Consider the following 25,581-nt stretch of genomic DNA (forward strand, 5'->3'; position numbering starts at 1 on the left):
AAATAGCCATAATAATAATAATAAAAAAAAATGAGACTGGATTAGAAGCTAAATTTGCCTGCTAACCACAAACTACTTTCTATTCCACTACTTCCCACGCATATTGGTTTGAACAAAAACACAATGTCACAAGTTTTTAATTGCATTTATTTTCTTCTTGAAGGGAGAAGGAGGCTTTCATACAGCCAACGCGAAGCAGCATGCACTCCCCTCGCCTTGCAGCTCTCTCCCCCTTCATTCCTGCTCCACAGTTGACAGCGGGTTAACCTCTGCTTGACCCGCACAGCAGTCTCACGCACATGGCAACAGCAGGGTTTTTTTTTTGCCCGGCTCAAACATGGCCGTCCGTCTTCAAGCCACGCCCGTTCTCGTGACGTTTAGGTGAGCAAAAGAGCCAACCGCTGCGCTGGCCACCGTGGAGTGACAGCGTTTCCGCGCGTGCGCAGTCCGAGCAAATGACGACATCAGCGATTCCCTTCTCCCACCTCCCCTCCCTATCAATTGATCAAGCTCGTGCGCAGCCGTGCGTCCTGCCTCCTCGCGCTTGGGCTGCTGCAAAAGTTCGTGGGGGGGAGGTTGTCTGTTGTCCGCGCGCGACTCACTGGGGCTGCGGTGCCACGGCAGGAAGAGGAGACAGCGCGAGGCCGGCCGTGCAATGAGAGCTAGGTCCGGTGCGTCCGACTCCAGGCAGTCTCCGGGTGACCGTGCCGTGTGAAAGAGGCACCAGGGAAGGGAGGGACTTTGTTGTCATTATCACTAGTCATTATTATATTTTTGACGGCGGCGTGAGCTCCAGGATGAGCGCGGCGGAGGGATACCAGTACCGGGCTCTGTACACGTACAAGAAGGAGCGCGAGGAGGACATCGACCTGCGCGTGGACGACGTGTTAACCGTCAACCGGGGCACGCTGGTGGCCCTGGGCGTCGGGGAAGGGAACGAGGCCCGGCCCGAGCTCATCGGCTGGCTGAACGGTTACAACGAGAGCACCGGGGACCGGGGGGACTTCCCCGGGACGTACGTGGAGTATATCGGCAGGAAGAAGATTAGCCCCCCGACTCCCAAACCCCGGCCCCCCAGACCGTTACCGGTGGCCCCCGGACAGGCCCGCGGGGAGGCAGAAGCGCAGGGTAAGCGCCTCTCTAGCTGTGCACTGTGTAAAAAATAAAGGGGATCTTCATGGGTTGGGTTACCAACAGGTTGGCTCCATATTATAATATTTTTAAGAGAATGTTAACCCCTTCGTTTGCCAGAGAGCAAACCAACGCGTTGCAGTGCCCCCCTCTAGCAACGAAGTGGCTAAGTCAATGGTAACACAACCTCTGGTGTGGCTTTGAGTTGCAGGTTTATATCACTTGGTGGCTGACATGTCAACTCCTTTTTTTTTTTGTGTTTTGGATTTGGTCTTTGTGATATGTTAGTACCAGCAGCCTCACTGATGAGCATGTGCTTCTCCATAACCGTGCAACCGTGCAATATGGTGGTCCTTTTACCCTCATATCTCCTCAATGGTTTCTGGGTGCCAAGAGGTTCATACACTTGGTGGTTTTATATGCCGTCTATGATAAGCCCCAGTGCTGCATCCAATATGACAAATTATGTACTTACATGCTTATCCTTTTGACGCAAATATGTGGTGTGGTGGGTTTGGGTTCTGAGCTTGTAGGGGCTGTGTTTATATGACGTCTATCGTCTGATCTCTAGAAGTGTGATTACTTCATGGTAATTAAATCGCTAGCTGGATCTGCTGCTTTAGGCTGCGTCCACGCTAGCGCTGAGCGTGCGGCACTTGCCGAGTTTAGTTCCTGCAATTTAAATTGACCTGTCCCCACTCGTGCGAGGGCACTCACGCTTTCCCAAGCTTGGGAGACAAAAAAAAGTTTGCAGCACGCTCAACAAGCACCGCCACCCCCTGCGCATGCTTGCAAAATAGACAGGACACCCGGCGCTCATGCTTGGAGAGCTGGTGATGTCACCGCTCTCAAGCATGAGCGCGTTCAGCGCCAGCGGGGACGCAGCCTTCTCATCTAACCCCTTGGTTGCCAGAGGGACCTAATACATTGCAGAGCCAGTCAGTGAAAGCAATGGGGTTAATGTCTGGTAGTAACCTAATCCCTGATGTGCATGAACCTGTCATGATGGTAATAGTTTGCTTCTTTGCTGTAAATGTGAGATGGAATGACTGTAACCTCGCCCTGCCTTGATCCACCCTGTTGCATGGATAATGGTGTGCATTTTTGCTCATATTTTGAGGTCACCTAAGGGCAAACTAACGCCTGTGGCGCACTTGCCGTCACGTCGGTCAAGGTCTGGCCTTTACAGTATTTAACTTTTTTTTAAATGGCAATTTTAACATGTAAAGTGTTTCCCAGTCTTATCAGGTACTTGGTGCTAGTTATCTTGGTGGTAACACTTGTAACATGCCCGGTCATTTAACTTCTGTGGTGCTTTGCAATGCATAGTTGTGGTTTAGTCTTCCCCCCCTCTTAAGTGTGAGCTTGCTGGATCAAGACCCCCCTCAATCCTTGTCATGAGGTTAGGGATGTATCCTTTCGTTCCAGTATGAGGTTGTTTGACAGTAATGCAAACTAATAGACACACCTAATCCTGGGGTCTGCCTATGCATGTTCATTGCTAGAGGGTAACTCAACCCAAACTAGTCTCAACCACCATCATAAGTTTTACATTAAAAGCACCTCTAAACCTAATTGAGCCATGGAGTGAAGCTCCTGATGGAGCGTGCTACTTGGCACAAAAGTACATGTTGGTACCCCCCATATTGTGGTGCAGTTTTGGTTGACTAATCACTCTGCACGAAAATGCATGGGGGGGAGGGGGGTTAGGGTGTGGAGGAGCTTGGTCCTTTTAAATGTAATCCTATACAACCCCTCCCCTACAATATACAACCTGGGCATTACCTTATTGCCTCTCTAGTCACTACTCTTGTAAGACCTCTGGATAATGAGCATAATACGCAGTACCAAGACTGCTTGCTCAGTTGAGCTTGGGTTCTTGTAGTTAGACCATTTTGTCTGCTTTTTGCAGTGCATTTCCACAGTATTTACTGTTATTTGAACACAAAGTACTTGATAACTGACACGTGGAATCCTATTGTGATCTCCTGCTGCTCACACGTCCGGGTACCTCTCAAAACTGGAGAAAGAAAGTTGTTGGGGAATTTGGGTATATGTTTGAGATCTAGACGTACTCACTGAGTGGTCATGATGAACTTTACCCACGTTAAATATTGTGCAGGTAATGACTGAACATAGATTAAAAATTGCATCATTTTCGATATCCATCCAAGTAGGTCCTACTTTGCCTGATGTCTAATACTTGCAGTCATGCTTTGCTAAACTGAGAAACAGTTGTCTTTCCACATCCTAGAGCGCATGGGGCACATTTTAGGGGTCAATTCTTGCAGCAGCCAAAGACTTTTGGTTTTAGCAGAAAAAAGTATGAAACATTTTCTGGAAAAGATGTGTTTACAAAATAAGCAATACTGTTTTATTGAAGAATGCAAACCACTTGCAGTGGTATGAGAGGGTTTCTAAATTGTTGATAGTCCATTAAGTGTAACTACCCTAATAGTGTGTGTGTGTGTGTGTGTGTGTGTGTTATATTTTTTAGCAGAAGCGAAGGATCTGGAATACATTGGAGTCAAATCATTAAGTGCTTTTGGTTATTTTCATGTATTGCCTTTTTTTTTCTCCCTTTAAGTCATGCCAGTTTGCTGATGCCCATATTTGCTAAATTACATTTGTTTCATATATACCATGTAAAATCAGAAGGTGTCAAACTAGTTACTATGTAGGTCAATTATCAGACCTTGTTAGGCAGATGTCACTTACATCATGAGAAATTTAAATTGAAACTAAATTAAACCATCAAAATGTTTAACTGTGGCTTTACATTTTGAGCACAGAATGTACATTATATATCTTATGTAACGTAATGAGCACAATGATCCTGAAGGGATGTCATTATTTTTATGTTTTATCTTTTTGCTTTCAGGAGTGGGATAAGTAAGTTTGACTTAAGTGCCATCTACTGGTCTGAGAACAAATGTATCAATTGGTGTGTTTGGCAGCAAGATATTTTCACATTTGGGTCACTACCTAGTATTAACAAAAATGTTTTTACCAGTATAGTTGTATGTCTCTGTATGAATTACAATCTTGATACATACTATTAAATGGCAATCAATAGGCAAAGTCACAGTATATATTTTGTTTTATTGCATTTGGGCATCTGCAGTTTTTTGGGTAATTACTAATTTCCCTCCCATTGTACTTCAGTTGAATGTATTTACTTTGCAGCAATTTATTTATTGGTATTTTTTCTTTTAGTTCATACTTGCCAACAGTACATGTTGTCCCTCCCCCCAAGCACAAAGAGTTTATTTAGTTTACTATACAGATCTGCTAAATCTGATTTTAACAGCAGCTAATGCAGATAAGGACTGATAGGACAGGTGGTTAATTGTATTTATTCTCCCTGGACATACTAATGATTTTAATCCACCAATTAATGTAATCATACAGATGCATGCTTTTTATCCATTCTGCAGAACAGAAGTTCGTAATAATAACTTGTTTAATGCATTGGATTTTTTTTTTTTTTTTAAACTTTTTTGCAGAAACCCTTTTACCAGGAGCCCACATTTCCCCAGTCTTTTGTATGTAGTTGTATTATTTGTATTATCTGCTTAATGAAGGAGGTTAACGCACCATGATATCACATCATATTTGAAAAACATGCTTCTGTTTAAGTAAAAAAAAAAGTATCACATATAAAAAGGAAGAATGTTGGTTTCCTCTATATTGACGTTTGTTTGACATTTCTTGAAATATTGCTAATAGAATTTATTGTCCACGCCGTCCTTGTTTTACCTAAAGTACCCTTTTTTTAACCATATTGAATTTATGGCTAATGCATTTCCCCCCTAAGCAGGGAACGTGCCCTACAAGGCATTACAATTGCAACCAGTTGCAAATTAGGTTAAAACTTCTTAAAACATAAAATAACTTTGGACATAGTGTTTTAAATTGTTCTTCGAAAGCATGAACCAGAGGTGTCCAGTTATGTCTTTATGGTAAATTAATCTGCATCTATGTAAGTCTAGGTTGAAAACGAAATTGTATGAGTGCAACCTTTTTATGTATTGCTATAGATGGTGATATTCTCCTTTTTTTAGATATAGATCCAGAGGATGACAAAAAACACTACTGCAATACTTGTCCATTATGTTTCACAGAGGAAAGAAAACTGTTATATCCTGATTTAAAAAAATCTCCCTACTAGATTAGTAATGTGCATCTGTTTTTAACTAGTTAATTATCGGGGGGGTGGCGTTTACAGAAGCCTGGCGCGCTTCCTGAAGACATTTAAATTAAATACTGGGGGAGCGGCGAAGGCCTCTCTAAACTTCACTTACCTTGGCTCAGACTGCTTCTGGCAACGCTATGTCAAATGACGACGTGGGTCATGTGATGCCACGTTGCCATAGCAACATGTCAGAACGCTGGAGCCAAGGTAAGGAGGTGGCGAGAGCCGGCAGGGGAAAAAGATTGCGATTTCCTTTCTGAGAAGATATGCAGTGTTTTCTTACATTTATTGTATCTTTCATCATTTTATGTTCCCTGTATTTGTAGTTGGTACAGTACTGGCCCTGGATCTGTTTGTATTTTCCAGATCCTTTTATATAATCTTAAGGTTTGTAGACATTTTTAAAGTTCATTAATAAACAAATCATGTAGCCCAAGCTGCTGAATTTACTCTAAGAAAATCTGTCAAAAGGAGGAACTGGGAAGGTAAAAAGAGGAGACATTCTGAATGAGACAACCCAAATGAACCATGTAGTCACAGCATTGTGGCAGCAAACTTATAACCATGCAGTAAATCACCATGATTGTAAAAACAGGACAAAAGCAGTTGAACCCCATGTTTTATACAGATGTAGCAAATGTTATTGCGCTAACTGTTTTTGCTGCCGCAATATTTATTGCACAATTACCGCAGCTCAATTGAAACAAGCTTGTCTACATGTGCTTTGTCACCTGTAGTATAGTACAGCAGTTTGTGAACAGTGCAACTGTGAAGTCTAAACTCCAATTTTGCTAAGCAATTGGTGCCAAAATATGTCCAGGGAATGACAAAGCACGTCAGGCTGTGCCCTGGACCTTTTTTTTAGAAGCCGCTATTTTTATTTCAATTCGCTTTCTTTTGATTATATATATTTTTTGCTCTGCGATGCCAGCATAGTTTGCCCTTCTGTTCCTAAAGCTCTTTCATTTCGGGATTTGTTTGCTAGAGAGGAGAAGCTTTTACTCCCTCACTAAATACAATTCCAGCTGGCAGTATCTCAGTAGTTTGTTTGTGTTTGTCAGCGTGAGGTCTTCATCCTGTGACAGTGTCTTGGGGTAACAGCATGTAATCCTTTGCTAATTCTACTTAAGGGCCATTGCCACATGGCAATGGGGGGTGCATATTAGCTTGGACTGTAAATGTTACCTTTGCCACTAAGAGCCTACAATTGATGATCCACAAATTTATTTTACCATTGTCTTTGATAACAACATTACTAGTCTTGATAGTAATATGACTTTGTTGTCTCTACTGATTTATTTGTAGATTGTTAAATGTACGTGTTCTAAGGGATACTACATGGTAACAGTCTGGAAAGTTTTGATGTGTTTTTTTTTTTTTTTTTATATAGCAAACATTTGTATTCCTCATCAACATTACATTGAATGTAACTCCTACAATTTAATCATCTGCCCTATATATACACGGAACCATGTTTCTGGTACGTGATTTAATGTATACTGTGACTCCTTATTCGGTGTGTCCAGTTGCCATGTTTGAAGATGGTTTAAGACTTGCAGGGAGTTACAGCACTTCTGGCAGCAAAGTTTTTATAGTGAGTTCAGCACACAATCGTTGCTATAGGGAATTGTATTGCAAAGCCAGGGCACTGTGCTGCAATCCTTCTTAGCACTAGAGGGGGTTAAGCTTGCGGCTTCATGGGTAATAGGATACCAGAGTTAGCCTGTCTGAGCTGGTGCAGTCCTGCTTGAGCCAGTCAGGAAGTGGGTTGTCCAAGCTGTGAGCATAAGGCAAAAAGACTTCAATATGGCACATAGCTTGTAGGTTATTTCCCTGTAAAATGTAATTTACTAGCTGGCGATGTAATAGTTCAGTTTTCTAGTTATTGGAATTATGAAGGCAGACTGTGGCACCACTACCTGTGGTTCCCAGAGAAACTGTGAGCTACTGACTGACTGTGCTGAAATCCCATCAGCCTAATACCAAGGGGCTCAGTGATTTAAAAAAAAAAAAAAAAAAAAAAAAAAATGGTGGAGAGGATACGGTAGTCTCTTTTCACAACACTGCAAAATGTAACATTTAACAATCTTCCTGTCACTGGACAACCTTCTCCCTTTTTTTTCCTTCTCTTTAATATATTTTATCAACTTTTTACATTATTATCTATGTGTTGTTCGCCCTGACGGTTTCATTTTACAAACTAGTGAATTATATGCAAACTCCATTAATTGTGTGTTCCATTTCCCCCCCCCCCCCCCCCTATTTATAAATAAAGCAGTACTGGAGAACAATGCAAGGAGAGAACAGTTTATGCAATGTCTTAGGCTGAGTCCCCAGTCTTCACTGTGGCACACGCGCCCGGCGGGGGGCGGCGCGTGCACAGCGCTACACCGCGATAGGCGGTCCGAGGGGAGAGGGCGTGGCTGTGGATTTGCGGGGGCGTGGCCATGATGTCCCACAACTGTTCGTCCTTATTGGCTGGACCGCCGGCGGGGGCGTGGCCACGCCTCCGTCGCAGATGTTAATTTTAAATTCCCCTGCCTCACTGAGAACCTGTCGCGCACCGCTGGGGAAAGGTGTGCGACAAGGTAGGGACTCGGACTGGCCTGACTGGGGCGGCGGGGCTTGATAGCACAGCGCACGCCTCAAGTGACTGGGGCCGCCCTCTTAGGCCTCGGACATGGTCAGCGCATAAGCACTGACCCGTGCTGAGGCGCGCTTACGCTCGGCACTGAGCCCCTGCAGCCGCAATGAGAGCAGCTTTAGCAGAGGCTCGCTTACGCAAGCGTGCGGAAGCGTAAGTCTTAGCAAAATGTTAAATTTTCGCGCTTGCCGGAGTGCAGGGCCAGTCACGTGAGCGGTTCGCCCAATGAGGGCGAACCAGCTCCGTGACGTCACTGGCCCGCCCCCGGACGGCGCGCGGTCTAAGGCCAGGGAAAGCATCCGCTTTCCCTCAGCCTCCGTGCACCTCAGCACGCAATCAGTAACCATGGACGCAGCCTTATCAGTAGTCCAACTCACAATGAACACATATATCATGTAATGTTTTATATTCATTATTTTTCTATACATGTACTTCACTGTTGAATGTTGTAGAATGGAGAAGGGTACAATGGCATGCAGATCTCACAATTAATGGCACAAGAGGCAGCGAGAAGTCTCAATAATGCTTACACAAATGATTGTGAAATGCTGCAAAAGTGTCTGGTCCCTGTATTACCTTCCAGTGCCTTGTAGTTTCTTAGACTGCGCTTATAGTGCCGGTGACGTCAGACTGCGGTCGCCGGAAAAATCAAATTGAGATGACTTTCAGCAGTGGCGACCAAGCTGTTTGGCTACTATAAGCGCACGCGACGGCAGCAATGCATTTGTTTTGACACGACGTCGCAGGCATGTATGTATGTATGTATGTATGTATATGTATTTTTTTTTTTTTTTAAGCAGTCACCTTCTGAACTCGCAAAGAATCCTTATTGTACAAAAGAAAAACTTTTTTTTTTTTTTAATAGGGTTTTTATTCATCCTGTTCACTGTATAAGGGACTCCGTTAAAATGCACGATCATTTAGTGAAAATGAACCATGTTGGTTTCAGAACATATTGTGTGTTGCATGTTTTGTTCATTTATTTCTACTAATGAACAGTGAATGTCAAATACAAGTTGAACTTAGAGCGGTGATCGTGCAAAATTAAACTGTATCTAACATCAAATTTTTTTTAAAATCACATTTACTGTCTTTTTTTTGATTGTTGTTGTATAAAGCGGACTTAATAGAGGAAGTCTTGTTTTGTGGTAGGTTACAGAACTTTTTTTTTATAATATAATAAAAAGATGGGTTTAATATTTTTACGCATGACTAGTTTTCTAATAAAAATGTTATTGCTACCAAAATGTTTTGTTTTTTTTCCCCCCCTCCAACATATGTTATTTCTTTGCAAATATAATAAATTTATTCAATATCCATCTTGGCAGCACTTTAAGCAAGGTTACATAGTTACATAGTAACATAGTAGATGAGGTTGAAAAAAGACGTACGTCCATCAAGTTCAACCTATGCTAAATTTAGACAACAGATACTTTATCCTATAGCTATACTTACTTATTGATCCATAAGGGGAAAAATTAATTCCTTCCTGACTCCAAGAATTGGCAATCGGATTAATCCCTGGATCAACATATTTCCCATGTATACTTATTTGGTGTATCCCTGCATACCTTTCCTATCTAAAAAGATGTCCAACCTTTTTTTGAACATATCTATTGTATCTCCCATCACAATCTCCATGGGTAATGAATTCCACATTTTAACTGCCCTTACTGTAAAGAACCCTTTCCTTTGTTGCTGGTGAAATCTCCTTTCCTCCAACCTTAAGGGATGGCCCGAGTCCTTTGTACTGCCCATGGGATGAATAGTTCATTTGAAAGCTCCTTGTATTGTCCCCGAATATATTTGTATATAGTTATATCCCCTCTTAGACGCCTCCTTTCTAATGTAAATAAAACTAATTTAGCTAGCCTCTCCTCATGTAAGATTGTCCATCCCCTTTATTTATGTGGTGGCTCTTCTCTGGACTCTCTAGTTCCATAATGACTTTTCTTAGGATTGGTGCCCAAAATTGTACTCCATATTCAAGGTGAGGTCTTACTAATGCTTTGTAAAGGGGCATAATAATGTTTACTTCCCTTCCATCCATTGCCCGTTTGATGCAAGATAAGATCTTGTTTGCCGTTGCAGCTACTGCATGTCTTTGGGCACTATTGCTAAGCCTTCTGTCTACAAGCACTCCTAAATCCTTCTCCATCAAGGATTCCCCCAATTTATCCCCATTTAATTTATAAGTCGCCTTTTTATTCTTGCATCCCAAATGCATAACCATACATTTATCTGTATTAAACCTCACCTGCCATTTACCTGCCCACGTTTCCATTCTCTCCAAGTCCTTCTGAAGAGAAATTACATCCTGCTCTGATTCTATTACCTTGCACAATTTAGTATCATCAGCAAAGATGGAGACTTTGCTCTCGATGCCAACCTCAAGGTCATTAATAAACAAGTTAAAAAGCAGGGGTCCCAGTACCGATCCCCGAGGTACTCCACTCACGTCTATAGCCCAACCTAAAAAAGTTCCATTTATGACAACCCTCTGTTGTCTGTCCTTTGACCAGTTTTCAATCCAGGTGCATATATTATTACTGTGTCCAATTTGCTTTATTTTGTACACCAACCTCTTGTGTGAAACCGTATCAAAAGCCTTTGCAAAATCTAAGTAGACCACATCAACTGCATTACCCTGGTCTAAATTCCTACTTACCACCTCAAAGAAACAAATAAGGTTAGTTTGGCAAGATCTATCCTTCATAAATGCATGCTGACTATTAGTAATAATTTTATTTTCCTTAGGTATTCCTGAATATTATCCCATATTAAACCTTCAAGAAGTTTCCCCACTATTGAAGTCAGGATTACAGGTCTGTAATTCCCCGGTTGTAATCTAGCTCCCTTTTTAAATATAGGCACCACATCTGCTTTACGCCAATCTTGTGGTACTGAGTCTGTGGAAATGGAGTCCTTGAATATTAAATATAAGGGTTTGTCTATTACTGAACTTAACTCCTTGAGAACTCTTGGATGTATGCCATCGGGGCCAGGTGTCTTATTTACTTTAATTTTTTCAAGTCGCTTATGAATTTCTTCCTCAGTTAACCAATTGTTCATTAATATGGAGGTTGTGGCTTCCTCCTGCGGCACCACTATTGAACTTGGTTCTTCCCTGGTAAACACAGAGGCAAAGAATTTGTTTAATACCTCTCCTTTTCCTAATCTGCCTGCCTATCTCACACTGAAAGGGTCCTATATTTTATTTTCTTATTTTTTTGTTATTAAGGTACTTAAATAACTTTTTAGGGTTGACCTTACTTTCTATTGCAATCCTTTTTTCATTATCCATTTTCGCTAATTTGATTGCCCTTTTGCAATTTGTATTACATTCCTTATAATTCTGATACGATGTCTCCGTCCCTTCTGACTTAAAGAATCTAAACGCCTTCCTCTTCTTGTCCATTTCCTCCCCTATCTGTTTATTTAGCCACAGTGGTTTTGACTTAATTCTTTTATACTTATTACCCAAGGGTATACACTGATAAGTGTGCTTTTCTGTGAGTACCTTACAGGTGCTAAGATTATGGATGATGTACTTGCCAAATAAAACAAACACAGATGTTAGGAATACAGGTGGTCAGTGAATTAATCACATATGCATATCTGGTGGTGCAGTGATCTATAGGGTTAAACTCTTGAAATGTCTGGCACTGAAATCAGTCTTTTCTGATCATGAATGACTGAAGCACAGTTTGTATGACAGAACTAAATTACTGCATAGCTACAATATAAACAAATACGTTGGCTATGAGAACTCACAACTAACATGTATTGTTAAAATTGCTATGATGTTCAAAAGATTTAACAGTTACTAATAATTATTTGCAAGAACATTTAAGAAGTCAATTTGATAAAGGTCCACACAATTTATATTGACTGGTTCTGGGCATGCCAGCGTGGGTATTTTTTATTTATTACAAGCTCCTTGAGGCAGGGGACTACTGTACATCCTGATGTTTCAGTTTGTCTTAATTTATATGTAATCTTTTTGTTCTAGAATATTATTGTCCTCCCTCCCATATTGTTCTGCGTTCTGGAAAATGTTAGCCATAGAAGTAAACAATATCACCACCAAGCTATATATCTATATACATACAATTTGTGGTAAAAGGCCTTCTTCAATTTGTGGTAAAAGACCTTCCTTTTTTTTTTTTTTTTTTTTTTTTTTTAAATTTTAATGGCTCAAGTTCGGAATTCCCCGTGAGGGCCAGAAAAGAAGTTAAAAATTATATGGGTACTGTATCATCTCGTAATATGGTCAGAGGTTTTAGTCTTGCACACCTTAAATACTATAATGGTAACAATATACTTGCGTTTAAAGTACCGGTGCTCCGTGGTTCAGGAAAAAAAACCTGTCTGGTGTATTCTCAGGATACATGTAAGTAGACGATCCAGGGTACTTTGGATTTGCAAAAAAGAGTTTTATTCTCTTGATGGCACACACAACGTTTCGAACTTAAATCAGTTCTTTATCAAGTGACTGAAGTTCGAAACGTTGAATGCCCCTACTAAGAGAATAAATTATTTTTTGCAAATCCGAAGTGCCCTGGATCCTCTACTTACTGTATCATCTCACCACATTCAGGTTTTAAGCTACATTTTGTGATACACACTTGGGCCCGTGCGGAGGCCGTGAAGTCACCCGTGTGAAGCGGGTGCTTTCCCTTTCCATGGACGGGGGTGTTCCTTGGGGTGTCACGGATCTGGTTCACCCTCATTGGGCAAACCGCTCACGTGACCTGCGTGCTGTGCCAAGAAATCAGTTTAAACTAATTTATTGCGCGCCGCCTCAACCTGCGCGCCCCCCTCCACCCCCTGAAAATCTTGCTCCCTTGGGTTGAGATGTGGCCATTTTATTTGCTTCACTGTTTAATTTATTGCCATGAGCTGCTGAACCAGGTGTCTACGTTTGGTCCTTTTTGTATGTTTTTTGTAAGGGGTGGTTTTTTTTTTCCCCCTTTCATGGACTTATCTGCTTTTGGAGCCAGAAATGCATTGCTGTCTGGTGATGGAGTAAGATGAATTTAGTCACATCTAGGCCTGCAAGCATAGTTTTGCTGTAAAGTTTACTTGCATATTATATTGGTGACTCTTTAAGCCAGTGTTTTTCAACCAGGGTTCCTATGAACTCTTTGGTTCCTCGGGGATCCCTAAAGTGTTCCCTGCAATTTTCTGGTCACTTGAAAATTGTATGGAATACAGAAGAATTTATAATGCATCTGATCAGACTTGCTATTGGGGATAGTTGGGGTTTCTCAGAATTTCACTTTGGGTTTAATAATAATATTATTTATGTATGTATGGCAACCACTGCTCTAAGCATTAAACCCTGGATGCAGATTGAAACCCAGTAACTTAACCACTAATTGTCTTGGGAAACGGAAGATCCCCGAAGCTGAAAACAGTGCAGTTCAGCTTTGGGGGATTCCCAGTTTCCTATCGTATAAGAAAAAGGGTACACAGGTAGAGGAAGATTGTTTGTAAGGAGTGACCAACTGTAGTCCTCAAGAGCTACCAACAGGTAAGCTTTTCAGGATATCCCTGCTTTATCACAGGCGGCTCAATCAGTGGCTCATTCAAAGACTGAACCACCTGTGATGAAGCAGGGATATCCTGAAAAGCTGACCTATTGGTACTGTAGCACTTGAGGACTACAGTTGGCCACTCCCATTGCTGCTAATCTAGACACGGCTCACAATACACTTCTGTTGATGAAGGGAAAAGAAGATGGATATATTTTTGTAAAATGTATTCTTTATATTTCCAGTAAAGTACAGAAATGTTTAATGTAATCATTAGAATCATATATTGTGTATATAAATACTGGCATCTGGAAATACATTTTGATTGAACAAAAAAAATATTGGGCCGGGATATCTGCGCAGCAGTTGGTCCATCAAACCCCTGACATGATGTTCCCCACGCCCTTTTAATACAAATTCCTTGTGTGAATGGCAACTTTTTTTTTTTTTTTTTTTTTTTAGCAGCAAATTATTTTATTCTTAGTCTGAGGTTTGTTACAACGCAATCTCAAACAGGAAGTACTTGCACTTTGTATTGTGCATTTCACAGATGCATTTTTAAAAAGTTGTGAATGTTTAAGTAAATGTTATTGTAGGATCCACCACCAATGAAGTAGTTAAATCTGAGCAGAAGCAACAGGAAAGAAATAGCTTCGCTTAAATTGGTATATAAAACCTAATTTAACAGGGAGGTGTCATTTCTTGACAGCACTGTCCACCCTTCTGAAGTTTAATCTCTAAACTGTAATAATGCTCTCTTGTGTTCCTTTGATGTGCATATATTAAAGTTTTAGATTGGGAAAAGTTCTCTTTTTTTTTTTTTTTTTTTTGAGGATCTTATCGTGACAGTTTTTTCACGTGCCTTTCAACCACAACCGTTAAGGCAACCCTAGAATAATCAGAGAAAGCAGTGGGGACACAGTGCAGTATCCAAGATTATACAAATCCCCCCTTTGTTCATTCGAGGATGCACATCTATGGACTTTCAAGGAAACAGGAGCCAAGATACTTTGCAGCTGTAGGCTGAAAAATGATCAGAAAATACGCCAGCATAAAGCAGTGTTTTTTTTTATTTTTTATTTTTTATCTGTGAGAAGCAAAATAAAGTCATAGAAGCTTTTGTAAGCAAAGTCTTGAGTATACAGTTTTCATGGGCTCAAAGTGCTAATTCTCACCAGCTTTGGCCTCGCCTATAGAAGAACGGCATGCTGCATTATAACACTATTTAGTTTATTTGCTCTTTTCCAACATTCTGAAGATACTTCTAGCTGGAGAAAGGAAGAGAAAACATAAGTCACCAGAAAGTTTGTTAACCCCTCGTCCACTACCAATGTATCTCTGACACTGACCTGCCTCCATTTCCCCTTCTAAGGCCGAGTTCGCACGTTCGTCGTAAGTTCGTGGTGTTCTGTGGGAGTGTTCAAACTGAAACTCCACCGACAAAGGGCAGCGTTGACGCTGCTACACTTTGCCGCTACAACCCGAAATATTTTGGGCGGCAGTCGTGTCACGTGAGCTGGCTCAGCGAACCAGCTTTGACACGTTCGCCCCGCCCGCTACCAGACGCCGCGACCCAACTCCTGCAGCCTGGGCACAGACGCAAGTGTCCGTAGCAGCCACCCTGAAATTGGCCTAAGGTTGCGCTTACAGTGCCGGTCACCCGTGTGCATAGGCCTTGCGAAAGTTGTAATTTGAGTTTGGGAGACCGTCTCTTGCTACAAGGGGAGTGCCGTCAGGCAAGGGGGAAGGCAGAGGGGTGGAGACAAGAGGCAAGGGGGAAGGCTGAAACTGAGAGAAGTTGTCATTTCTGTTTGTATGCTGAATTTACTTTAAATTATGGGAGAATTTACTATTTTAAAGTTGTTCATATGTGTTTCACTTGACACACACACACACACACACACACATCTACACATACGCCCCCAACCCCCCACAGAAATCATGGGGCCCAGGACAAATGAAAGGAGCAGGCTCCCCCCCGCCTTCCCCCCCCAAACTTAACCCCCAATACATATAAAAATACACCGCCAATACATATATAAAATACACCCCCAATACATATATAAAATACACCCCCAACCCCCAAATACATATATAAAATACACCCCCAATACATATATAAAATACACCCCCAATACATATAAAAATTAGGCTTACATTGGGGATGATCTCAGGAGGGACTGGTGGTGCGGGGGCTGGCGTTGCTACAAGGTGCTGGGGGAGGCCGGTGGCCCCCCCCCCGTTGGTGGCCCAGGACAAAATCTCACACTCACACAATCACTCTCACACATCCCCCTCCCTGCATCAGAAGCTATCTTATTGGTTTACAGCATGTCACATGGTGATACCGTAGCTGTAAAAATCAAATTGTACTGACTACAGAGATTCAGGTCGCGCCTACTATAAGCGCATGCTACAGATTCAATGCATTTGTTTTGACGCGACGTGGTGTTGCCGGCAGTATAAGCGCTGCCTTATACCTGGGACATAGTGGTGTGAGCAAGGCTCACACTCGGCACTGAGCCCCTGCAGCCGCAATGAGAGCGGCTTTAGCAGGGGCTCGTGCACGCGTCCGCACGCTTGGGGAAGCGTGGGTCTCAGGAAGATTTCATATTTGGTGCTCGCCGGAGCGCAGGGCCGGTCACGTGAGCGGTTCGCCCAGTGAGGGCGAACCAGCTCCGTGACGTCACTGGCCCGCCCCCGACATGCTCACGGACGGTGCGCTGTGTAAGGCCAGGGAAAGCACCACTTTCCCTGAGCCTCAGCGCGCCTCTGCACTGATTTAATTCACTATGTCCCAGGCCTTAGATGTATACCAAGGATTCACTTGCTTGTGTGTTTTTAAAGCAAGGGTTCTCAAACTATAATTGTATGTATGATGATCTTTACAGGGCCCTTATGATTATGACGTATATCTGGTGCAGTATTGGACACGAGGAACCAGGAGACCTCAGTGTCTGTCTCTCTCAAAATGTAAAAAAAACCCAAGACAAACTTATAATAAAATGTTTAAGACAATAGAGAAGTGAAGCATTGTGTGTATATATTATACACACACCTAGTTGCTAAAACCCAACAATACTTCATACATGATACCCAACATTGTATTGTGTTGTTCTCTACTGTCTTTTTTTAAATGTTATAAGTTTTTATCTTGTGTTTTTTTTTTTTTTTTTTTTTTATGGGAATGTAGCAGGGATTTTAGGACTGTCATTTTTTTTGAGATCCATTCATATTAGGGGGTTCTTTTCTTTGAAACCCCAATAAGTAAGTCAGAAACATAATAAAAATGACCATGGCTAAAACAGGACACACTGACCATAACTAAACAATTCAATTCCTGGGGTTTTCTGGGATCAAAAATCCACCAGCAACTTCCTTTAACTGCTGCATTAGCCGAATGGATATATTTACAAGAGCTGACACCACTTTTTTCTTTATGGAAGGAAGTACCATTTTAGGAAGTTAAACATCTTTTGAACAGTAGGGATGCCTGAAGTCAAACCTTGGAGAAAAGGGGGTAGCAGGGGGATGCAGCAAGATCGCTGGTTTAACCCTTTCAGTGCCACAGCTCCTCTAGCACTTCAAGATCATGTGACTGTTTCTCTGGACAACTTAGAAGGTTTATATGTTCTCTTCCACAATGTCTGTAGATGAAGAGCATGTTTGAACTGTGTACAGACAAATGTTCATAAGAGGGCTGAAGTTAACCACTTTTTTTTTTTTTTTTTAAATGTATATTTTCAAATGTTTTGAAAATAATAGCACCCCTCTTATGCAATACATAGCAAACTATCTTAACCGGAAAAGGCGGAATACGTGCTATTTAAAAAAAAAACTGGCTTCAATAGCCGTGAAATCCAAAATTGCACATAGTGAACCTCCCATTACCTGTTTCCTGGCTGACAGCTTTTGTCTGAAACTAGTAAGACTAGTAGGCAGGTGTATATATATTTTTTTTGTATAACCTATATAAGGCAGTGACAGTCCCAGGCACCAACATCTCTATTGTAGCTGCTGGTACCCATGCTAAGGCTGCGTCCACGCTGCCGCTGAGTGTGGCAAGTTACAATCAATCTGTACGGCCACGCTCATGAGACGCATGCACATACGCTCTAGTAAGCTAGTTGCTTGGGGGGACAGAGCACAAACACAGCCACAAACACACACACTCTTACACACACAGCCCTGATCCAGCCAATGACACGCCCTCTGCCCCTCCTCCCCCCCGACCCCTCACTCGCGCTTGCAAAATAATGCAGGACAGCTTGCGCTCATGCTTTGAGAGTTGGTGACGTCGGCGCTATCACGCTTGAGCGAGCTCAGCGGCAGTGTGACCGCAGCCTAAGTGACCAGTCAGTCACAGCCACAACCAACGAGCATTCCCCAGTTCCATGCCTGATGCTGGTTTGCTAACCTACAACGGCGATGCTTGACAGTTCAGTCACCACCACGCTGTTTGGTATGTGGCGTGTGGCTGAGGGAGTGAGGTAATGAGGTGCGTGGGGTCCAGTCGGAGCGATGCATGACCCCCTTCTCGTGCATCACTATAGCAGGGGGAGGTGTCTCTGTCTCTCTGTCTGTGTGTCTGTCACAGATACACCCTGACTGGTGGGAAGAGGTGTGGGCCCACTACCCTTCCCTGCTGCTTAACACTGGCTGCTAAAACTTCTGGATGTTTCAGAAGTCGTTTATATTTTGTTATTTTATCTTGTTCGCTCCTCCAAACTGTTCAGTAATTTTAGTTTGGGGTTTTTTTTTTTTTTTTTTTTTTTTTTTAATTAATACTTTCCCTATGTTGTGGAAAGATAATTATTTATTTTATATTTACTGTGTGAATTCCATTTTGTACAATAAGTTTCTACGATCTAGCTCCCTCCTCCCCCTTTTTTTATTTACAGTTCAACAAAATAGTTTGAGGAAGAAAATTAACAAAGCGGCATTTCAGCACACACTTGCCAGGTTACATGCATATTTCCCCACCCCCCACAACAAATTTAAGTATCTAAACCAATGCTGCATTCCAAAACCAGATGTGTGTAGGAAAGAAAAACAAAGACTTTTTTCAGTTCCTCCATGGAGAGGGCCTGATTTACAACTCGCATTTCTAAGGTCAAGGAGGAGAGCCAATGCACAAAAATAATACTCCTGGCATACATATTTTGGTGTGTGAGCCAGATAGTGCAGTCCTATTAAAAATATAATAGTTCACTTTTTTTACGTGTCAAATTAAGAACATTTTTTGATATCCATATAATCCTGGTGGCTGTCAGTTGAGTGTTTGTTTGTAGCTACCATCTGGATTACTTTTGGTATTCGCACACAATGTCCAGCAATGTTTGTTCCTGTCCACCATATGCACACTCGATGGTAAAACAAAACGGGTTCATCAAATGGTACACTTAATTATTTTTATTTATTTTTTTACTTTTTTTTTTTTTTTTGTTAGAAAAATTGTAAACTAACAAACATTTTAATGTGTATAAATTGGATGGATATGACTGCTCACCTATGTATTAGTGTCCTAAGATGTGGGAGGTAGGTGCAAGAGAGGTTAACATTATAGTATACAGAGAGAACCCAGAGAAACGGGTTCAAAGCACCCCACTATTTGCACTCATTACCATAAATCACAGTCTAAGTTCTCCTGTGGTCCACCAGCCAGATCCAAATCAGGGAAAGTAAGGGCGACCAAAAATAAAAGTTTTATTACATAATTACACACTAAATGGTTAAAATAGTTAAAATTCCCCACGGAGGAGGTAAGGAGAAAAAGGAGTGAGGGCTACCGGATAGCTATATTAGAGTTTGTAGCCAAATAACTCTCTTCTCTCCTGCGATCCTTAGGTCATGTCATTACCACTCTCATGACAGTGGGAGTATACATTACACTCTAGATGCAGATTAATCATAGAAACGTATGTCGGCTCCGTATATACGACTACTAGGTACTTGGTGTATCTAAATCAAAGCTTACTTAGCCCCATCATTTCCACTGTGGGAATGGGTATGTATCCCAGAGTACACCAAGTATCTATGCTGGATAAAGTCTAATATAGTGAGACCAATGAGATACCAAGAAACAGCTAATGGTGTAATACTGTGACGTAGAACGTAGTTGCTACACTGGGATCAGTATACCAGCATCTGAGGTACAGAAAATACAAAGCCTATAACAGGGTTAACACCCCCAGGCTGAAATTCTGGACTGTCAGTGTAGCTACGATATAGTAAGTCCACACATGATCTATCAAAAGACAGTCTTGCAACATAGTATCATCCTTGGTATGGTTGCTAGTCTAAGGATTTCAGCCACACTGTATCCTCTGTCAAATACACACATACACAAGCGCAGCCTGTTTGCTCATCAAGGGTAAGTGTCCTGCTATAGCTATTGTGTATGTAGAGGGTTACAGCGAACCCGATTGTAAAGGGTGTGTGATACAAGCCGTGTAGTTGTGATCCGCATGGACCGCCGCTTCTGCGTGACGTCACCTCCGCGACGTCCTACTCAGCTGTTTCTCTGGGATCTCTCTGTATACTAAACATTTTAATGTGGTAATATTTTATAATGCTTGCTGTATATGTTGATTGTCTTCCACCATTGTACTTACTGCTTTGTGGATTGTGCTGGTGCCCTTGAAATAAATACTAATATTTGCAGTTTTACATCTTTGTTTCCCATAGGTGCTGTCTGGCTCTTGTGCTCATTATCGTTTGTTTTCCACAACTTATGTAATTTTCCACTGTTGGACTAAATATTTGAGCAGGGACCATTTTGCCGTTGACATCCTTGGATGTTAACTGGGTGGCCTGTGTCTAACTCCAAAAACTATGTTGGTAGATTATAAATGTTACATAATGGCTCCCGCAAAGAAAATTACACTCCATAGGGAAACTTCATGATACACTGGGAGTGAAATGGGAATTACTATTAATAATTACCTGACTTCCTTTTTTGTATATTTTAGTAGCATTATAAATATATTTTGACATTTCAACTTAAAGCTGAAGTTCAGTCTCTTTTCTTTTTTAATTCAGTAGTTTCATGTGGGCAATCTCTAATTACCTAAAGAATTGTATAGCTGCCTGTCAATTCGTTCTCCATGTATTGATCAGCGAAATCTTTAGATATGGGATATGTTTTTCCTCTGCTTCTGTCACTCAGTGGAAGCTCATAAATATTCATGAGCACTCCTGCACTGACATGTGCTAGAGGGAGGGCAGGGCTGACAAAGGGGTGTGCCAGGGCTTGTGACAGGACATGAAGGGGCAGTGCCTTAGTAAATGGTTGTTAAAATAGAATACAAGAAAATTGGTCTTTCAAAGTTGTTTTTTTTTAAAACAGAAAATGCTAAAGTATTTGTTCTTACTACAGAACTGATTTATTAAAAAAAACACACATGCAGGATATTGACTGAACTGCAGCTTTAAGAACTTTATTGCATTAGAAAATATTTTTTTCTTCGTGTATCACCCTGGCAGTGGGCACTCTTGGGTTAACTTCCTCTTTAGCTTAGTAGGACAGGAAATTGAATCTTGCAGGTAGGCCATAAAGGCCCCTCCCTCTACATGCAAGTTAGTATTTTTCCTGTCCTAACAGCTAGTACCAGGTTTTATTATTTTGTAAAGCAGGGCTCATCTGACTGTAACTAGTGCAGTTGTCCAGGGTTCTCAGCCTCTCTGCCCTGAAGCTCCGGTGGACGCACCCCTAGGGGGTGGCAAGACGGAGTCCTGGGCAACCCCAAGGATCTGCCAGATAACGCGGGGGTAAAGTAGCAGGAGATGCGTGAGCGGTCGGAGGCTCACTATTAGCCGCATTGGCGTCTAACATGCTGCGGCGTGGGATCCTAGACGAGCGCTTAGCGCATGCACGTCACATTGAAGCGCTCTACGTTCCCGGCGCGGGCGAGAGCCAAACATCAATTGGGCTGACGTCAAAGCGACAGCGTGAAAGCAGTGTGTGGGGGAAGGAGCCCTGATACTGTTACTGCAGCATGGAACGCTCTGCAGACAGAAAAAGCCAGCTGCAAGATACTGCGGCCAGTATGGAAGCTGGAGGGGCTACTGGAGGGGCTAAAGGGTCGCTATCTAAGACTAAGCGAGTCCTTGGATTAGTGCTCAAGGAATGAGTTGATTTCATGTAATTATAAGAATATTATCTAGTTTTATTTTGTTTTGATAAAATTAGTACTATGTTTACTCAACCAGGAGGAACCTCTAAAGGGGCGGTAGAGACCCTGCACCAGAAGAAAAAGGCTACTAAAAAGACCAAGTGGTGTGCGGCGTGTGAAAAAACAGCTTTAGAGGGAAAAAAGCTTTGTGCGGACTGCCTTAAAGCAGCTGCAGGGGAGTCAAGTGAACTGGTGAATACCTTCTTAGTCTGGATGAAGGATACAGTTAGTGTGGAGTCTGCTGTACAGCAAGCAGTTAAACTCAGAAAAGGTCAAAGTCTCAGACTAGCCTGGTTAAAGGGAGAGGGTCATCATCGGATGAATCAGAGATAAGATGTCATCAGGTGTCAGAAGGGGAGTTTGATTCATCAGAGCAAGAAATGCATGAGGAAGAATCAAAATTTGATTTAGAGATGGTGGATCCTCTCATAAAGGCAATGAGAGAAGCATTGGAGTTAGAAGATGCAGAAGAAGTAACTCCGCGAAAGGCTAAATTTGGAACAAGACAGAAGAAACTGTTTTTCCGGTTCACCAAGTAATTAAGGATTTGATACAGATAGAATTATCACGTCCAGACGGGAAATTAAATGTTCCCAGAAAATGTAATAAAATGTATCCCTTCGTGCAGGAGGTTACATTCTGGGATGTTAGTCCAAAGATTGACGCAGCCATCTCCAGAATATCAAAGAAAGCAACTATACCCATAGAGGAAGCTGCAATTCTTAGGGATGCTATGAACAAGAAGATGGATAGCGTTAAAAAAAAAAGCTTGTGTCACAGCAGGTACAGCATGTAAACCAGCAATATCAACATAGTCAGTGGCAAGAGCAATGCGGGTATGAAGCCTCGCTGGCCGGAGTAAGATCGGCTTTTTCGGTGACGGCAAGGAGAGCGCTATGGCTCAGGCAATGGATGGCAGATGCAACGTCCAAGAATAGTCTGTGCAGCCTGCCTTTTTCGAAGGTGAATTCCTATTTGGGAATAAATGCAATTATAACTAAGGCATTGGGAGGTAAAAGTACCTTTTCTAATTTATTTATTTTTTTTCCCCCAAGAAAGTAGGAATAGAAGATATGGTCCTACATTCCAGCAGACAGAAAAATCAGTATAGAGAAGCAAGGACGCATCGGCCTGGGAGACCGTTCTCAAGACAGGCGACATGCAGAGGCGGACAAAGTAAGCTTTTTCGCGGCGCCAGAGGGAGAGGGTCATTACCCTCAGAAGAAAATTTGCATGAAGGTCAAGGGGCCCAGCAGTTTCCTGTTGGAGGATGTCTGAACCAATTCGGAGCAGCATGGGCCCAATCGATAAAGGACAGGTGGGTACTACAGACCATTCGTTTCGGGTACCATCTGGAATTCGAGAATATACCAAGAAAATATATATTCCTAATAACAAAGTTTATGACCAAGGAAAAGGTAAAACAAATAAATTGTCTTGAAGCAATTAGAGAGGAAAAGGAATTTATTCCAAAATCTTCCTGGTTGAGAAAGCATCAGGAGGTTGCAGAGCAGTCTTGGATCTAAGAACCGTGAATACTTTTTTACGAGTAAGGAAGTTCAAAATGATTTCCCTAAAAATAATCATTCAGGAAATAAAGCCAGGAGATTGGATGATATCAATAGATCTAAGATATGCCCACCTATATATCCCTGTAGCAAGGAGACATAAAAATGTTCTCAGGTTTACAATAGGCCAGCGACATTATCAATATACGGCGCTACCTTTCGCACTGGCGACTTCTCCCAGAACATTCACAAAGGTCTTGGCCCCGTTGGTTGCAGAGCTAAGAAAAAGGGGCGTGGAGATCTATCCATATCTAGACGATATTCTGGTGAAATCGAAAATCGAAACTTATACAAGATAAAGACATTGTCATATCTTTTCTAAAACAACATGGCTGGCTTATAAACACAGACAAAAGCCATCTAGTGCCAACGCAGTTCTTGAAATTCTTAGGGGCAGAGTTCCACACAGGTGAAGTGAGATTACCATATGTAAGGAGTCGAGACATCGCACTACAAACAAGCTCAGAACAGCAAGCAGATCTTTGTCAGGAGACTGCATGAGGCTCCTAGGAAAGTTTTTAAGTAAACTTGGTAAAGTGGGCAGGTCTGCATATGAGACCATTGCAATAAAATTTCCTACAACAGTGGAACAAAGATCCCAAAGATGTAGGACAAAAGATTCATATATACCCACACACAAAAAGAGAACTAAAGTGGTGGGAAAATACCCAGAACCTGGTAAAAGGACGTACATTACATCAAACACAATGGGTAACAATTACTACAGACGCAAGCAGCGTAGGTTGTGGAGCCCAGATGGGAGATTTATTAGTACAACACCTACCGTCAAACCTGTTGGAGCTGAAGGCAGTGCAGAAAGCACTGGAAGCATTCCAGAATCGGATAAAGGATGACAACAGGGCGGTAGTAAAATATATCGCCAAACAAGGTGGAACAAGAGGCAAAAGACTGAATCTAATATCAGAGACTCTGACATGGGCAGAAGGCTATGTTACAGAGAACATCCATACATATTCCAGGGCCAGAAAATATTACAGCAGATTTTCTCAGCCGCAACCTAATCCATCCAGGGGAATGGGCAGTAGATCAGTGTTCCAAAGGTTGGTAGAACGGTGGGGACAGCCAGAGATAGATCTAATGGCTACACATCAAAACCGAAAGATGGAAGATTACTGTGCAAAGCATTTTCATCCAAGTGCAAGACACACAGACGCTCTTGGCTTCAAATGGCAATTGAAGCTGGCGTATCTGTTTCCCCCAATTCCCCTCATTCCAATGATAGTGAGGAAAATCGGGGAAGATCAGGCAGAAGTAATACTGGTGGTACCGTATTGGCCAAGGAGACCATGGTTTGCACATCTCATAAATATGGCAATAGATACACCATGGCACATGCCAAATATTAAGGAACTGATGCAACAAGGAACAATATATCACCCAGACCTCAAGCAATGGGCCTTGGCGGCTTGGAGATTGATTGGGAAACACGAAGAGGAAGAGGATGTTCAGATAGAACAATTAAAACCCTATTGGAAGCAAGGAAAAAATCTACATCAAGTGTATATTACCGAATTTGGTTATGCTTCAGAGATTGGTGTGTGAACCAGTGTTATTTTTTTTTTTTTTCTCTTTCCCGCCCCCAAAGGTTGTGACATTAGTGGAATTGCTACAAGAAGGCTTTTGAGAAGGGTCTTAGTTCACTGAAGGTGCAAGTATCCGCTTTATCGGCACTGTTAGAAAATATCTAGCAGCTGAAAAGCTCATCGTCCGTTTTCTACAAGCAGTCAAGAGGTTAAGACCACAAATTAAGAATAGAGTACCAACGTGGGATCTATCTTTAGTTCTGGATGTTTTGACTATGCCTTCTTTTGAACCTTTAGAAGACATAGGATTGAGATTATCATGGAAAAGTGGCATTCCTAATAGCAATTTACTTCAGCAAGAAGAGTGGGAGAATTACAGGCCTTATCTTGTAAAGAACCATTCCTTGTCATACACCAGGATAAAGCAGTACTCCAACCGGTAACATTTCTTACCAAAAGTAGTTTCTCAATTTCATATAAATCAAGAAATTGTAAATCCTTCCTTCTGCCAAAAATCAGGTAATAAAAAGGAAGAGAGACTACATAATCTGGATGTGGTAAGATGCTTGAAAGTCTATATTGAGAGGGTGCAAGAAGATCAGATAAGACTGTCATTCCAGAAGGACCGAGGAGGCGACAAGCAGCATTCAAAGCGACGATATCTAAATGGATAGTGTTGTGCATCAGGAAAGCATACGAAAGCAAAGTACAAAATACACCTTTGAATTTGAAAGCAAACTCAACAAGGACCATGGCCACTTCGTGGGCGTTTAAAGCACTAGCGTCAC

At 41.9% G+C, this 25,581-nt stretch overlaps 1 protein-coding gene across 1 annotated transcript in view; it reads left to right on the forward strand.

Annotated features, from left to right (window-relative positions):
• Positions 1–502: 502 nt before the first annotated feature.
• PIK3R1 (phosphoinositide-3-kinase regulatory subunit 1) overlaps positions 503–25,581 on the forward strand; it is a 73,049-nt gene continuing 47,970 nt past the window's right edge. Inside the window, exon 1 of the mRNA XM_075590486.1 lies at positions 503–1,128. Within this exon, the coding sequence (XP_075446601.1) occupies positions 798–1,128 (331 nt within the window). The 5' untranslated portion in view covers positions 503–797. The remainder of the gene's footprint in view (positions 1,129–25,581) is intronic.

This window comes from Ascaphus truei, chromosome 1, assembly GCF_040206685.1.
Source record: "Ascaphus truei isolate aAscTru1 chromosome 1, aAscTru1.hap1, whole genome shotgun sequence".
NCBI lineage: Eukaryota > Metazoa > Chordata > Amphibia > Anura > Ascaphidae > Ascaphus > Ascaphus truei.